At 27.2% G+C, this 15260-nt stretch overlaps 1 protein-coding gene across 1 annotated transcript; it reads left to right on the forward strand.

Annotated features, from left to right (window-relative positions):
* The first annotated feature begins 779 nt into the window (after positions 1-779).
* On the forward strand, positions 780-2737 carry LOC145843087 (beta-1,3-galactosyltransferase 5-like). Its single transcript, XM_082950552.1, has 5 exons — positions 780-886; positions 1089-1246; positions 1423-1648; positions 1888-2074; positions 2369-2737. Exons 1-5 carry the CDS (start codon positions 780-782, stop codon positions 2735-2737), a joined length of 1047 nt encoding a protein of 348 aa, XP_082806678.1.
* Positions 2738-15260: the final 12523 nt, after the last annotated feature.

Below are 15260 nucleotides of genomic sequence, written 5' to 3' on the forward strand. Positions count from 1 at the left end.
GTTGTTTGAACGAAGTAACATTTTTATGAAAGTATAAATCTATTAACTATATTAAATCGATTAATGAAATTTAAAATTACACATCTATATAAACCTTATCTTTTTATATTATTAATCTTAAGTTTTAAAAATATTTATACCAATTTTCTGACAAAACTTATTTTTCGGTCTTTTTTCTGATAAATTTTTTAACTTAGAATACTATCACACAATATTTAAGTTATTTGTAACTTTAAAACCTTATTATTAAGACAAGTAATCAACAGTTGGCTTTTAAAGTTTCTAGCCTTGTTTAGTGAACTCTTTATGTTTTATTTTTAAAAGAAAAATTTTCAAATACTAAGTTGTTTTTGTTGAATGTATGAGTATGTAAGTTTGCAAAAAGTATGTAGTAAGCAAAAAACCCTAACGCCAATTGTGGTTTTCAGAAAAATTTTTACTTTATTACAAGTTTTTATCAAACCAAAAATACTTTTATTTTACTTTATGAGTAACTAACAATTTTACATATTTATAAACTTTAACACTATTTTAGTTGTAGTATATTTTAAAGCTAGTTATAAAGCATTATGTATAAAATATAACAAATAGTATTTAACTTAAATGTAAATAAATTTTCACGCTTTATTTCATGATTTAAATCATTAATCTATTCTTACACAGAATCATTTTTTATCATACTAAGTAAAGTTGTGCATAAAAAAATGTTCAAAATAAAGACAGCACATAACCAAACAAGAATATTAACTGTTGTGATAATATCATTCCTTTTCTGCAACATGTTTCTTTACTCCCGTAATTATAGAGAATGTAAATGTGAGAAAGAAAACGAACAAACAAATGTGCTTAAACTGGTACAAAAGAAAACATATAAAAACACTGAATCGTGAGTTTAACTACAGTTTATTATATTATCTAAAAACTATGTTTTTGTTAAAGTTATCTATTTATTAAATTAAAATAAAAGCAAGTTTGATATAAGTTATGTATTTGAATGTTTTATTAAAACTGCGATAAATACAAGTAAAAGTATACAAGTTACGTTGACTAAACGATGAAACTAGTATAAACTTGATATTTATTTAAAGGCTCTCTTTTAATGAAAGTAATGGAAAAACTCCAATTAAAAGTAAAGAAGATTTCACAGAACTAATATCAAGCGAGCACCGATATAAGGTCAGCTATTTAATGAAGCCGAGATTATCTCTCAACAACATTTGTGACAACAAATGCAAAATTAAAGGAGGTAAAAAGTGACAGCAAAGTTATTACACAGCTGATTGATGCTTGTATTATTAATTTATCATATCACACTGTTTTAATATTAGTCGATAAAACTTTTCAAGCTTATTTTTAATTAATTATATAAAATTACATAAAACAAATGAAGCTACTTAGTACACGTTAACCATTTAAACTTAGGTCAACACTACACGATGGTTACTTTCATAAAGTCCAAAGTTACAAACACAAAAGTGAGAAGTTTTCTCAGAAGATCTTGGACTTCTATTAAATACACGAGAAACGGAATACTTTTGTACGTGTTTGTAGTTGGTCGTCCAACATCGAACAAAACTCTTCAATTGATTGAAGAAGAATCAAAACGTTACGAAGATATTTTGATGTTTGATGGACCAGATGATTACAAGTAAACTAGCCGTACTAGACAATTTAAGCTTGAAAAAAAATTACAACGTTATAAACCTTTTGTTTTTAATATACTCTTGCATGAATTACTTTTATCGGAGTGTATAGATCATTACTGGTATTCAAACAAAACAGAAGCTTAAAGCTTAAAATATTTTATATTCACTAAATTGTTGCATTGAGATTTTTCCCTGTGTCGTACTAATTGGTAAGTTGTTTAAATAAAACGTAAAATATCAGAAACATCGGTCGCAAGACGTTGTCAGGGATTCAATGGGCGTCGGAAAATTTGCCTTCTTCTTTTTACTATTCATCCTGTGATGACGATTTTATGATTGACGTCGCCGCTTTTGATGACAACATAATGAAAGCAATAAATACGACAACTCAACTGCCTCACTTCCCTTTCATTTGCATACATGGTTTGGTGAGTCAACTTTTATCAAGTTGATTTTTGTTTTAAGAAAGTTGGTGCTGATTTCTTGAAGATTTTAATTAAGTTATGAAGCATATGCCAGTTTTAACCTATAAGTTGAAATTATTTATAAAAGATTACATAAAAGTAAATGTTAACTTTGATAATTTTAATGTTCAAAAGTTTATTTCAACTTTTACTTTGCTTCAATCTTAAAACTACCATAGATCTATAACATTGTAAAGCTTTTTTTCAGTTCTTTGTCAATAGTAAGTAAAATACTTATACGTTGATACACACCTTCAGGTAGGCCCGCGCGTCCACAGAGACCCAAACTCAAAGTACTACGTCCCCGAATCCGAGTACGCCGAGGAGCGGTGGCCGAGGGCATGCCTGGGCGGATTTTACGCGACGAAAGTGGCCACTGTCGAAAAAGTGTGGAGGCGATCGTGGAACGAAACAATGGTGAGGATGGACGACGTGTGGCTGACCGGTGTGTTGAGGAAGAAGAGCGGGATCCCGGACAGTTGCGTCGTAGGGGCTTACTTCAAAGCGGACTTGCACACGTGGGGCTATCAGGGAAGGGGAGACCCCGGTTCCAAAAATTTCATGGCGAAAGAGCTTGAGGAGCATGAGAGGAAAATTAATAAAAGACCGCACTGCAGGTGTGAGTGAGATTAGTTGCAATTGTCAACATAGCTTTGTTGTTGTACAAAATAGGCAGTAGGTTTTACACTGTTTTTTGTTAGTCTGTTTTAGGATATGTTATCTAAGTTTTTGTATAAACAACCATTTGTTTTTATAAATAAACTTTTATTTTAAGATTAAGTATATTTTACTTAAACAAGTACTAATGTTCATCAATCATTGATCTTTATGCATTTGCTAATGTTACAGTTGTGTTATCACACGTAAGTTACTGGTTATGACGTCACTAAGGGTACAGAACAAAAAACATTTCCTTGAATGTGTTACCTATTGTAACATATGTTTTAGTTTAACTTGTACTTTGCAGGTATTATACAAACTGAATTTTTAATTGTAGATTAAAAATGAAATTATTTGCTTTATATGTTGATCTTAATGGTGTGACGTGTGTATTTTTTTACCATTTCACTATTAAATGTAATTAAAGTATCTGAAGTTTTAAATTTATAAGAGAATTCGTACTGTAAACTTAAGTTTTGAAAAGTTAGGTGTTTGGAAACAAGCTTCATGATTTTGCACAGGTTTTTGATTATGCAACAGTTTTTTGTCTTAAAATGCTCTTAACAAACTTTTTTTGTTTGTTATTTAAACTAAGAATATATTTGTAACGTAATTTTAAGCTTTTACTTAAAGGATTTTTGTTGATGTTTATATAAAAGAGTTTTAATTAGTTTAGCTACATAGTTCCATAGTCACATTTTTTAATCACTAATTATTATTGAATTGACTTATATTACATAAACTTTTCTACTGATTTGAGTAGCAAACATATTTTTGTAAAATAATTTAAAAAATGTTATGATATTAAATGGATTTTTTCCTACCTGAAAAATTTACCGAAATTTTTGCATATAATTTAAAAAAGTAAAACATTAAAATGCTTAAAAATTTTTCCCTCTTAATTAATTGAAACAAAATAGTTAAAATTATACACTTTAATACTAAAATGGCTGTAAAAAGTTGCTTTTTGTTATAATTAAACATTTGTTATTGTTTCTGTATACAGAACAGTATCAATTTTTAAAGAAACCTAGTGAAGCAACTACTATTAGTTGTCTTTAAACTAAAAGTTTCGTTAGTAAAACAACTTTATAAAATTAAAGTTCTTACAAAATTTTGCTACTTGGTTAGATTCTAATGTTTATGAATTGAATTTAGTTTGAAAATACACTTTAAATCTTTACTGCAGTTAGTTTTATAGTTTTACAAGTTCAAAATTAAATTTTCAGTTGAATAATTTTTAAATGTTAATGTCGTTTTTAAACTGTTCAATTTTGATCAAAATATTTTTTCTCATTCTAAAACTTTCAATAACATCTGCTTTACTGTTTTACTGATTAGTGCCTAAAATATATCTTGTTGTATCAATCAAATATTTTCGCCTTTTAAAATTTGTCAATAGTTTAAAGGGCAGCTCATGTCAATATTTTTTTATGTATTTTAATCTAATTTGAAAGGCTTGCGTTATCTTAAACTAATTCAAATTTTATAAATATGTGCAAAAGTTGATTATTAAACAATTTGTTATTTTTAATCTAAAACATTGGTATACTTTTTTCAGTTTTAAACATAATTTCCATAAATTACCTTTTGCTTTAATTCTGATGGATTAAGACAAAAAGTTGGTTCGAAAATATACTTACTTCAACTAAATGAACAAAACAGAAAAATTTAACCTATTTGGTCTCTTCAAAATGACTGTAATTGTTACTTTTTGCTAAATAATTTTAAAAAATTTGTTGGTTTTGTAAAAAAAACTCCATATTTTGATTTATCTCAACTAAATATAAAAACTTAATTTACATGTTTTTATAAAAATGAGACTTAAATGTTTTGTTTATTAAGTTGGTTGAAAATTTAAATTAAAACTATAAGATGTTTTTTATTCCATTACCCAAAACAGATTTATTCCTTTTAGTTTACCGAGACTAACTGAAAATGACAAAACAATATATTTGTAACAAAAATTTTTAATACTTTTGTTTGAAACTTTTTAAAAAAGGTTATTTTTAAAATTTACAACACTTTAGTTTGGTTTTTTATTTTAAAATAAAATATTAATGACTAAAATTAATTATCTTACTGAGAATTCGAGTCATTGCAATATAAAAAACAATATTATTATTTACTAATTTTGTGTACTATGCTTTTCGTTGTTTATCAAATATTGACAGTTCTCAACTTAAAAATTCAATAACAAAAGTTTACCAAGCTTAACTTGTTCAATATTTTGTAAAAAGCGTTTGATCAACAAGATTCGTTATGTCAAATACAGAATATTTCTGAAAGTTTAGTACAATTAGTTAAGATATACTGCTGTTTGTTTAAACTAAAAAAAAAATTCAAAGTGACTAAAATATAGGTAAAAGAAAAACTATAGTCGTATTTTAAAAACGCTTTGTTAACTGCTATTTGTAAACTAATATTTAGATCTTCGTACAACTTTAAAGAAAAAGAAGAATTAAGGGATAGTAGAACAAACTTAATAAAAGAAGCTGACAATCTATGAGCACAAAAATCTCAAGTTAAGGTTAAATTTCATCTTAATTAATCAACTTATTAAGCGGTGATACGGTTTAATTTTTATTTGTTTTTCCGAAAAAGATACAAAATAAATACATATAAATACAAGCATAATTACTAGCTTCGTAGTCTTTTGATGGATAATAGCGAGCAATAAGTTTTAAAATTATTGAAAAACAGTTTAAGTATTAAATGTGAACAAAAGCAGATGTTATCGTAAGGTTCAAGACTAAAAAAAAATTGATTACTTAAAATACCAAAGAGCTTAAAAAATTGTAAATATATTTTAGATAAGTAAAAATATTTACAAGCAAGTTATGATTGTATTTCATATTTAAAAAGACTTATCAAAATAAAGTTTATTTATTAACTTCAAACTAAGTTGAGCAAACAAACAAGTTAAGTCTAACTAAGTCGCAAGACGTTGTAAAAGTTGTAAATGGGTTGACTTACTTTCCTTGCAAAACTAATGATTCATTTAACTACTTATAGTAGTTGATTAGTTGTTTTGGTTCAACTAAGATTTATATATTTACTCAGTGGCCTTCAAGGTGATTTGAAGATGTGCACACTAAACTCCCAAAAAAGTTGCTAAAGAACCTTTTCTTGCATCAGAAACTCTAGAATAACTAGTTTTTGAAATTAATTTCATGCACCCCTACTTGAGTTTTGTGCAACCTTAAATTAATCTTGTGCGCACTGGTTTGAAAACCACTGCTTTAAACAACAAAAAAAAACTTTTTTTATATTAAAAATAAACCTTTTACAGCCATTGTAAGTAGTTTCACACAATTTTTGCTTTACTAATTTAAACGCTGTTGTTAACTTTACAGTTTCCAAATAACTTATGCCTTATTTCACTAATAAGTTTGTAAAGTTTGTTATATATCCAGGAAAGAAGTACCAAGTATAGTTTTAAATAGTTAAGAATACACTTTTTTTCGCTCATGTCATTAATAAAAATAATAAAGATAGCCAGCTGCTTTTCAGATTATTTTACTCAGAAACTGTATAGTTTAAGCGACATGTCATTTTATATAGAAGTGAACAAATTGTTAAACGAAAATTATATAGAAACAATCAAATGTTATTTAAACTAAATTATAAAAGAAAAGGATTTCAATAGTTTTTTTTGGATATTATTAAATAACGCTGACTAAAAATATGAGTGCGTAGTTTAAAATATACTAGTTTATTAATTTAGCATTTATCAATAACACAGCGACGCATTTACGCGTCACCACTGACTTACGCCTAATAATACAACGGTAGCATTTCAAAAACATAAAAGATATCAACTCGCATTAAAAACAACGATCATCAAATTTTTTTTTTTTTGCAGAAACAAAACTGAAAAAGATATTTTTCTTAAGGTAAAAACAACAACGTTTTATTTTTAATAAAAATTTGAGCCCTGAAACATTAGTAATCATATAAACTAAAAAAGATAAAATCTCAAAAACGAACAAAACTACGCGAACACTTGCAACTAGTACCATTTGCACCTACAGTGCGGTCTTTTATCAATTTCCCTTTTAAACTCCAGCTGCTCTTTCGCCATGAAAGTTTTGGAACCGGGGTCTCCCCTTCCCCGGTAGGCCCACGTGTGCAAGTCCGCTTTGAAGTAAGCCCCTATGACGCAACTGTCCGGGATCCCGCTCTTCTTCCTCAACACCCCGGTCAGCCACACGTCGTCCATCCTCACCATTGTTTCGTTCCACGATTGCCTCCACACTTTTTCGATAGTGGCCAAATTCGTCGCGTAAAATCCGCCCCTGCAACCCCTCGGCCACTGCTCCTCGGCGTACTCAGATTCGGGTACGTAGTTCTTTGAGCTTGGGTCTCTGTGGATGTACGCATCAGTCTAGAAATAAATATTAAAGGTATATGTGTATCTATAAACACAATGTAAGAACTGTAAAATACTATATTTGTTGAAAGTGGTATGGGTTTTATAAACTTTTTAAAATCCTCACGCGATTGGCACTCTGATTTTTAAAGTAAACATCAGTTTGACAAAAGTTGACTCACCAAACCATATATGCAAATGAAAGGGAAGTAAGGCAGTTGAGATGCTGTGTTTATTGCTTTCATTATGTTGTCATCGAGGGCAGCGACGTCAATCATAAAATCGTCATCAGCGGATGAATAGTAATAAGAAGAAGGCAAATTTTCTAACGCCCATTGCATCGATGACAACGTCTTGCGACCGATGTTTCTGATTAAATTTGAATTAAATCATTTAACTAATGAGAACGATGCAAAAAAGGAAACAGTGGTTTGCACCAAGTCTACTTAAAAGTTTTAAACTTTTTTTTAATATCATTCGTCTACTAATGCAAACATCATTTTGTGAATTCTGCTAGTTTTGTACAAACTTAGACAAAAGTTTTTCTGAAAGTCAAACATAAATAGAAGTAAGTTTCAACCCAAAAAAAATGTCGTAAAACGTGAAAACATAACTTTTAATATACTCAACACATACTTGGTATATTCTAGCAAATAGCTTAAGTATCTACAATTATATATAATTCATTATTTTTTTCTACAAAGCTGTTTTTGTTTCTTTGTTATTAAGAAATCAACATTAAAAAAAATTATTCAAACAATATTTCTTTCAGTTTGTAACCGATTTTAGTCGCGACTTTGAAAGAATGTAGATACTTTAAAAACAAGTTTTAACCAGTAACTTATATTAGCTACAACTCAATAAAGCTTAAAATAAAATATTGTTTATAAATGAAGCTATGACAAAATTAAAAAACAAAGTAAATTAATTTTCTAATTATGTGCTTTTAGTATAAACAGATTTTATAAACTAATTAGCATATAATACAAAAGTTAATATATAAATTTCCCACTTAAAAACATTTTAAGTTCATAAGTTAACTATAACTACAAAAACTAATAAAATCATTTTGTTTTTGCTTTTTGTAATACACTTTATTTAAAAAGTGTTAAAATATATTTTATAAGAAAGTCATTTTAAAACAAAAATTTTATAATAAAAATTTTTTTCTTAATTTTAAGTTGTCTAGTACGGATTATTACTTGTAACTATTTTTTTTGATTATTACTTCTACTTTGTTTGAGTACCAGTAATGATCTATACACTCCGATAAAAATACTTCATGCATGAGTATATTAAAAAAAAGTTTATAGCATTGTAATTTTTTTCCAAGCTTAAATTGTCTAGTACGGTTAGTTTACCTGTAATCATCTGGTCCATCAAACATCAATATATCTTCGTAACGTTTTGATTCTTCTTCAATCAATTGAAGAGCTTTGTTCGATGTTGGACGACCAATTACAAACACGTACAAAAGTATCCCGTTTCTCGTGTATTTAATAGAAGTCCAAGATCTTCTGAGAAAATTTCTCACTTTTGTGTTTGAATCTTTGGACTTTAAAAATGTTACCATCGTGTAGTGTTGACCTAAGTTTAAATGGTTAACGTGTACTAAGTAGCTTAATTTGTTTTATGTAGTTTTATATTATTAATAAAAAATATACTTAAAAAGTTTTATTGACTAATATTAAAATAGTATGATATGATGAATTAATAATACAAGCATCAATCAGCTGTGTAATAACTTTGCTGTCACTTTTTTACCTCCTTTAATTTTGCATTCCTTGTCACAAATGTTGTTGAAAGATAATCTCGGCTTCATTAAGTAGCTGACCTTATATCGGTGTTCGCTTGATATTAGTTCAGTTAAATCCTTTTTACTTTCAATTGGAGATTTTCCATTACTTTCTTTAAAAGAGACCCTGAACAAAGTTTAAATATATAGTCAACTTTATAATAACTTTTATGGTTTACTTTAAATGACTCTAAAGACTAAACTAAAATTATTTGAACTTAAAGAAAATATTTTTAAAAAAATTGATAAAGTTTAATTCAGTTTTGAATTTATTAATAGATAACTTAAACAAAAAAGTTTGCTTTCGTATAAGTTCAACAGCATCTATTTTTTTGTTTACTTTTTATCGGAGTTTTTTCATTACTTGCATTGTAAAAGATCCTGAAAACTTAGATTTTTTAATGTACTTTTATAATTAAAAATTTACAATATTATTTAAAATTTGGTCAGTACAATATTAAATATTGTACTGACAAAATTTTTTCAACTAAAGTGATATCTAACTTTTTACTAATTGTTTTTTTTTTTTTGCATTCTTGATATTACTCTTTATTAAAAGATAAAAAAAACGCTTAAAAAGTTTGGTCTAAAGACCTGGTGTACGAAGGAAATTATCTGTTATTGAGCCGTCCACAGCAATAAAAACATTAAACTTATGAGTTTATAAAAGTTTAAAATTTAGTCTATAGTATAAGTAGATAATTTAAAGAAAGACGTCGTTTTTAATATTAGTATGCTAAATTTTAGTTAAACTTACGATTTTGTAGTTTTGTCTGTTTTATTTTGCTGTAATTCAACCACATTTCTTTCTCTTCTGTAAGTCTCAGAATAAAAAAAAACATTGCAAAGAAAGGACAGTATCATCAGGACACCAAATATTAACCTCAATACTTTTTTTAGTTTCAACATCGTGTTTTAAACACCACTTAACAATGTTGAGGCATAAATTTGCAAAGCTAAAATAAAATATAATGATTATTGATTTTTAAAGTAAGCTGTGTTTATGACGTAATATGAAGTACTTGCATTTAAAGTTATCAAATTCTTGCAATCTTTTAATTTGACTATTGTGTAATTTTTATTCTCAAGATAACAATCATAGTTCTCAACTTAAATATAAGGAGGATGATCAATTTTAAGTTTTATTAACAATACAATGTTTCACTTGATTCAAACTAGTCAAACGAGATCATCAGTTGAATAAAATATTATTCAAATAGAATAAATAGAAACTCTATTTGAATAAAATTCTATTCAACTGATGATCTCGTTTGACTAGTTTCAAGCGAGTGAAACATTGTACTGTTAATAAATTTTAGAATTTTTAATTGAATTTAACTATTGATTTAAAAACAAACTTCACAGAGTAATCTATCCAAGAGTGAGATTGAAAATTAAGATTTTATTATTTTAAGAAACACAATTACACTATTTCACTGCAAAGCGGGTTTTCAAATTGTAAATATTATCTAAATAGATTTAGTTTAAAAAGTTTGTCTACTCACAAAATGTTTTCATACTTTAGAAGTTTTTTTTTTTTTCTTAAAACTTTTTCCTAACTTCTATAATAACTTTTAATCAAATAACCTAACAGTAAGTACTTAATTAAACCTTAGTAGGAGTGAAAAAAAAAGGCTGTTCATTTTAAGTAATGTAGTGCATCAATTTTTGTTTGATTATTTATGTAAGAAGTACAAAACACTATAAACCGGTACTTGTCTTAAACTTTTCAAATTAATTTATTTTTTATACATTTAAACTTGAGGTTCTAAATTGAACAAAAATTGTTCTCAACTTATTTGAAAATAAGGAGACAAATATACAACATTAATTAATCAAAATTTTATTTGCAAAACTCAGTTTCACCCTTTAAGGGATCTTCAGTTACAATTTAAATCTGAAAAATAAAAGTAAAACAAAACATGGAAGATACTAAAAAAGAAAACAAAACAAGTAAATCAGAATTTGTAACTTATGATGTTTAAAAAGTTTCGAGTCTTTTACATTAAAATCGTATGTACTAGAATTAGTTAATAAATTGAAAACTTTAATTTAGGTATTGAACATAAAACTACTAAATTTAAAAAATACAATCAGCTTAAAGTAAATAAATAAACTAAATGACTTACATATTACCATGAATAAAGGGATTTGAATTGAATATATAAGTTGATAAACTACTAGTTAGCTGTAGCTAAATTATACTAACTTAAAATTGCATTGAAATTTTTCTTAGAATAACATCGCTTCTATTATTATGACGTAACTAATGCATACTTTGAACTTATACTATATTTGAAACTTGTACTAGACATTCTGAAGTTCATGATGAAGAGCAGAACAAAAAGTCTTAAGCGTTTTGAATGGTAGTTTTTCTAGAAATCTTGTTGGAGAGGGTCATACCTTTTTTAATTTCTTTAAGAAGGCCTTTTGAAGAAAAAATTTGGGAAACCCTGGCATATATAAATAATTTGTTCAATAAACTTAGTTTTAGAGTAAAACTTTCTTGGAAAACAAACTAAATAAAAATTCTTAAATTTAGTGTGCACTTAATACTTTTTTGGTTGTTAATCATAATGAGCTTTCTATACGCTTAGATTACATTTTTTTTTATATTTATAATTTTTTGTAAAAATTTAAGATAAAAACTTTAGTTTGATTAATTAGTTGATTTTTATTTGCTTGATTTTTGAAACAAAAAGTAATATAACTTACTTAACCAGTAACTAGTTAATTTTATCTGTACACCGTTCTTAGAATATTGATATCTAAAACCCTAATTATGTAACTTTCAAAAAATTTTCTTTGAAAACGACAAAAAAAAATTAACGCTAATCTTTTTAAAATTCATATGTTTGGCGAAGCTTCCAATTGGGCATATAAGTGTATTGCATTGTTAAACAATTTTATGTTTCTTTCCTATTTTACTAGTATTAAATAGTGCTTCCTCGATAACCCGGCCATGTTGGGCTAGGTTTTATTTGCAGTTATGGCCGGATTAGTCTTTAGCCGGATAAGAAAAAAAGCACCGTTTTTTATTTATAAAATATACCTCTTTCTTATTATACAATGCTTAAAAAATGAACGCTTAATTTTCTGTTGATTTTATTTGTACTCACTTTTTTAGCGAACTAAGCAATTAAAAAAGTGAAAATAAAAAACACCGTAAACAACTAAATTTATGCTGTTTTAAAGTTTTCAACTAATTACAGGTTTTGGTTAATTTTATTTAAATTAACTAAACGACGCAAACTGGCCGATTCAGCGAGGACGCATAGTAGTCAGTATAGTTTTGCTGTCAACAGAAATTTTAAGAGTATACTGTAAGTTAGTGTGTTATTGTTGTTTTATGAGAACGCATATATCAATAACGAGGAACGGGTCAAATATGCACGAAGGGTCACTTTTGTACGAGGTGTCACTTTTGCACGTAGGGTCAGTTTTTTACAAAAACGAAAAAAAATAAATAAATAGTTTCCGATCAAGGGTAAGGTTTAGGGGTAACAGTGATGGTAATAAAAATAAATAAAATTACCGACCAAGGGTAATGGGTAGCAGTAAACAAAATAAAAAAAAACAAATCAAAAAACCGACAAAGGAAAAGGGGTAAGTGATAGCACGAAAAAATAATAAAACGAAGATTTAAAAATAAGTTACCGGTCGAGGGTAAGGGGTAACAGTGATAGTTGAAAAAAGTTTCTTTGTGTAAAAGTGACCCTTCGTGCAAAAGTGGGTCCTTATGCAAAAGTTACCCCTCGTGCAAAAATGTCCCTTCGTGCACTTTTGACACCTACCCCGATAGTGTATTATAACGGTTGATTGTAACTGAGGGTATTTTAGATGTCAAAAACCAGTTATATTGAATGAAGCTAGTGCACTCATCTAATCTGTAAACAAAACATTCAAAATTGATTGCTAGCCTTAAACATTAACCTGTATGCTCAAATTGCACTAAAAAACAACGATTCAATTTTAAAAGGTAATCAAAACTGTTAAAATGTTTCACAAATAGTTCCACATTTGGACTCTTTAAAATGTATATCTTTACAGTGAAAAGTCTACAGGCAAACAGATAGTTTTTTTAATGAATAAACTATCTTTTTTTAATTTCAGTACTTACATTGAATTTAAATTTAAAAAAAACTCCGAACCTTAAAACACTTTTACAAATATTTCAGTTTTTTTACATGACTAATGTAACCTTATTATTCAAATTTTGTCGTTACAGCGTACAATCTTTAAAAAAAATCTATGTAATTAACTCTTTGTTTTTCTCGTTTTTGCTGTACAAAGTTTTTGCAACATTACATATAGTTTTAAACAAATTATGTCTTTATTAGACTTATAATAAAACAAAGATGCTTAATTTTATAGAACTTATGATTGCAATTGCATAATCAATTTTACTATCACTAAAAAACATACTATAAATTTATAATTGCCCTGTGGAACTCTTTAGTTATGTTATAATTAAATTTTTATTCAAATAGAAAAGTGCAAAACTTTAAAGATAGTTTGTTTATTATACAAACTAAATTTATAATATCATAATAAAAACTGAATTGACAATATTAGCAAAGAGAATAGAGTGTTTGATAAAAAACAAAAGCTATTTTAAAGTGTTTTTATATTTTTATTTTGGAAACAAAATAGCGTTAATTTTTTTGTAGTTCAATTAAACTTCTAACATTGTTTTAATAGAACAACCTTAAAGAGTCTTATTGTCAATAAAAATTACAGTGTTAACTGTTTATAAGTAAGTTTAATTTAAAAGCTTAAGATTAAGTTTTCACAAAGTTGTTCAATTTTTGTTTATTAAATGAAAACACTTTTTCTAAATTTGTCAACGAAACTAAACAAGAAAAACTTTAAATCTATTTATAAAACTTTTTTGTTACAAATTTTTTCAATGTTTTAAAGGCTATTTTAATTATAATTTAATTTTTAGCTTTTATTAAGAAATTTTTTTAACAAAAATAAACAAACCTAAAGTGGTAATTAACAAAAAACTGTTTAAATTTTTGAATAAATGTTTACCATTACAATTAAATTATTGATGTAGTATGAAAAAACGGAGATGTTTATAAATAAAATTCTATTAATAAGTTTGCGATATACTTTAATAAAAAAATGTATCAGCTTAACTAAAAAGGCAAACACATGGTTAAAACGAAAACGAGTATGATTAACACAAAATGAAGTCGGAATAAGTTATTCGAAAAACTTTTTTTCAGTACGGTTAAACCTGTGTGATGGCTTTGAAATAAAAACTTTAGAAAGTTTAAAATAAATCGAAATAAATTAAAACAACCGAGCTAGACAGTTCACACCTATGCAGTTTTCAGTGTGTTTACAACTGTTAAAGTTATAAAAAAAACTATTAAACGTGCAAAACAAATGGAAACGCAGTCATGTTACATACAACACAATGAGCAGCAACGTAATGTTTCTGGCAATCAAGCCTAGCACATCTGGTTGAGCAGGGAGCAAATCTCGTGTATGCTGCTCATGTTGTTCCGCACGTAAGACTGCGTTTCCCACAGCAAATTGATAAGCACCGCGTTGCTCGTCTCGTCTATGTCGATTTCGGCGTCGAGGAAGGGGTTCAACCTGAAGTAGCCCGTCTGCTGCGACTCGCACCTGTTTGTTTTTGCGGTTTGAAATGTGCAAGTTTTTTAAGGTTTATGAAGTGATCGATCACTATAAGACGAGCTGACTCTATCAGCTATTATGTTTGTTGCTTTCGAGTGGGGATTCCCAAAACCATTTTCATGATCGCCAATTTTTCAGAAATTGAAAAGAATAACTGACTTTTTACTAAAGTTAGATACTAAAGTACTAAACGCGCCCATTTACTGGTTACTTGCTTATTTAGTTTTATATCCCCTAATTTTTTATTACCCCTGGTAGGCAAAGGGCAATATAACATTAACTTTTAAAAACTTAATTTAAAATTTATAAAATTAAAAAAAAAAAAAAATTAACCAAAAATAAAGACTAAACTTTTATTTAAATGAGTATCTCTGAAATTAAAAATGACATTGTTATTGGGATTACCTTTCTGGAGTTATCTGATTACTTCAAATATTAAATAAAATGAAACTAGGATACAAGCCAGTAAAGTAAACAACTCAGAAGAGCTTGTAAGAAAGTTTTTATAAAATAACAAAAAACTGAACTATAAAGTTAAATTGTATTAATAAAGAAAGTTTCAATTTATTAAATTTTTTTTTTGATATCGTTAATACTTTAGAAATTAACTTTTTATAAAGTGTTTGACTTGCTAGATTTTAAAATAAACCACGGTGAAACATGTAAAAAAT

The sequence above is a fragment of the Thalia democratica genome, chromosome 8 (genome assembly GCF_965202585.1).
Source record: "Thalia democratica chromosome 8, ktThaDemo2.hap1.1, whole genome shotgun sequence".
Classification (NCBI taxonomy): domain Eukaryota; kingdom Metazoa; phylum Chordata; class Thaliacea; order Salpida; family Salpidae; genus Thalia; species Thalia democratica.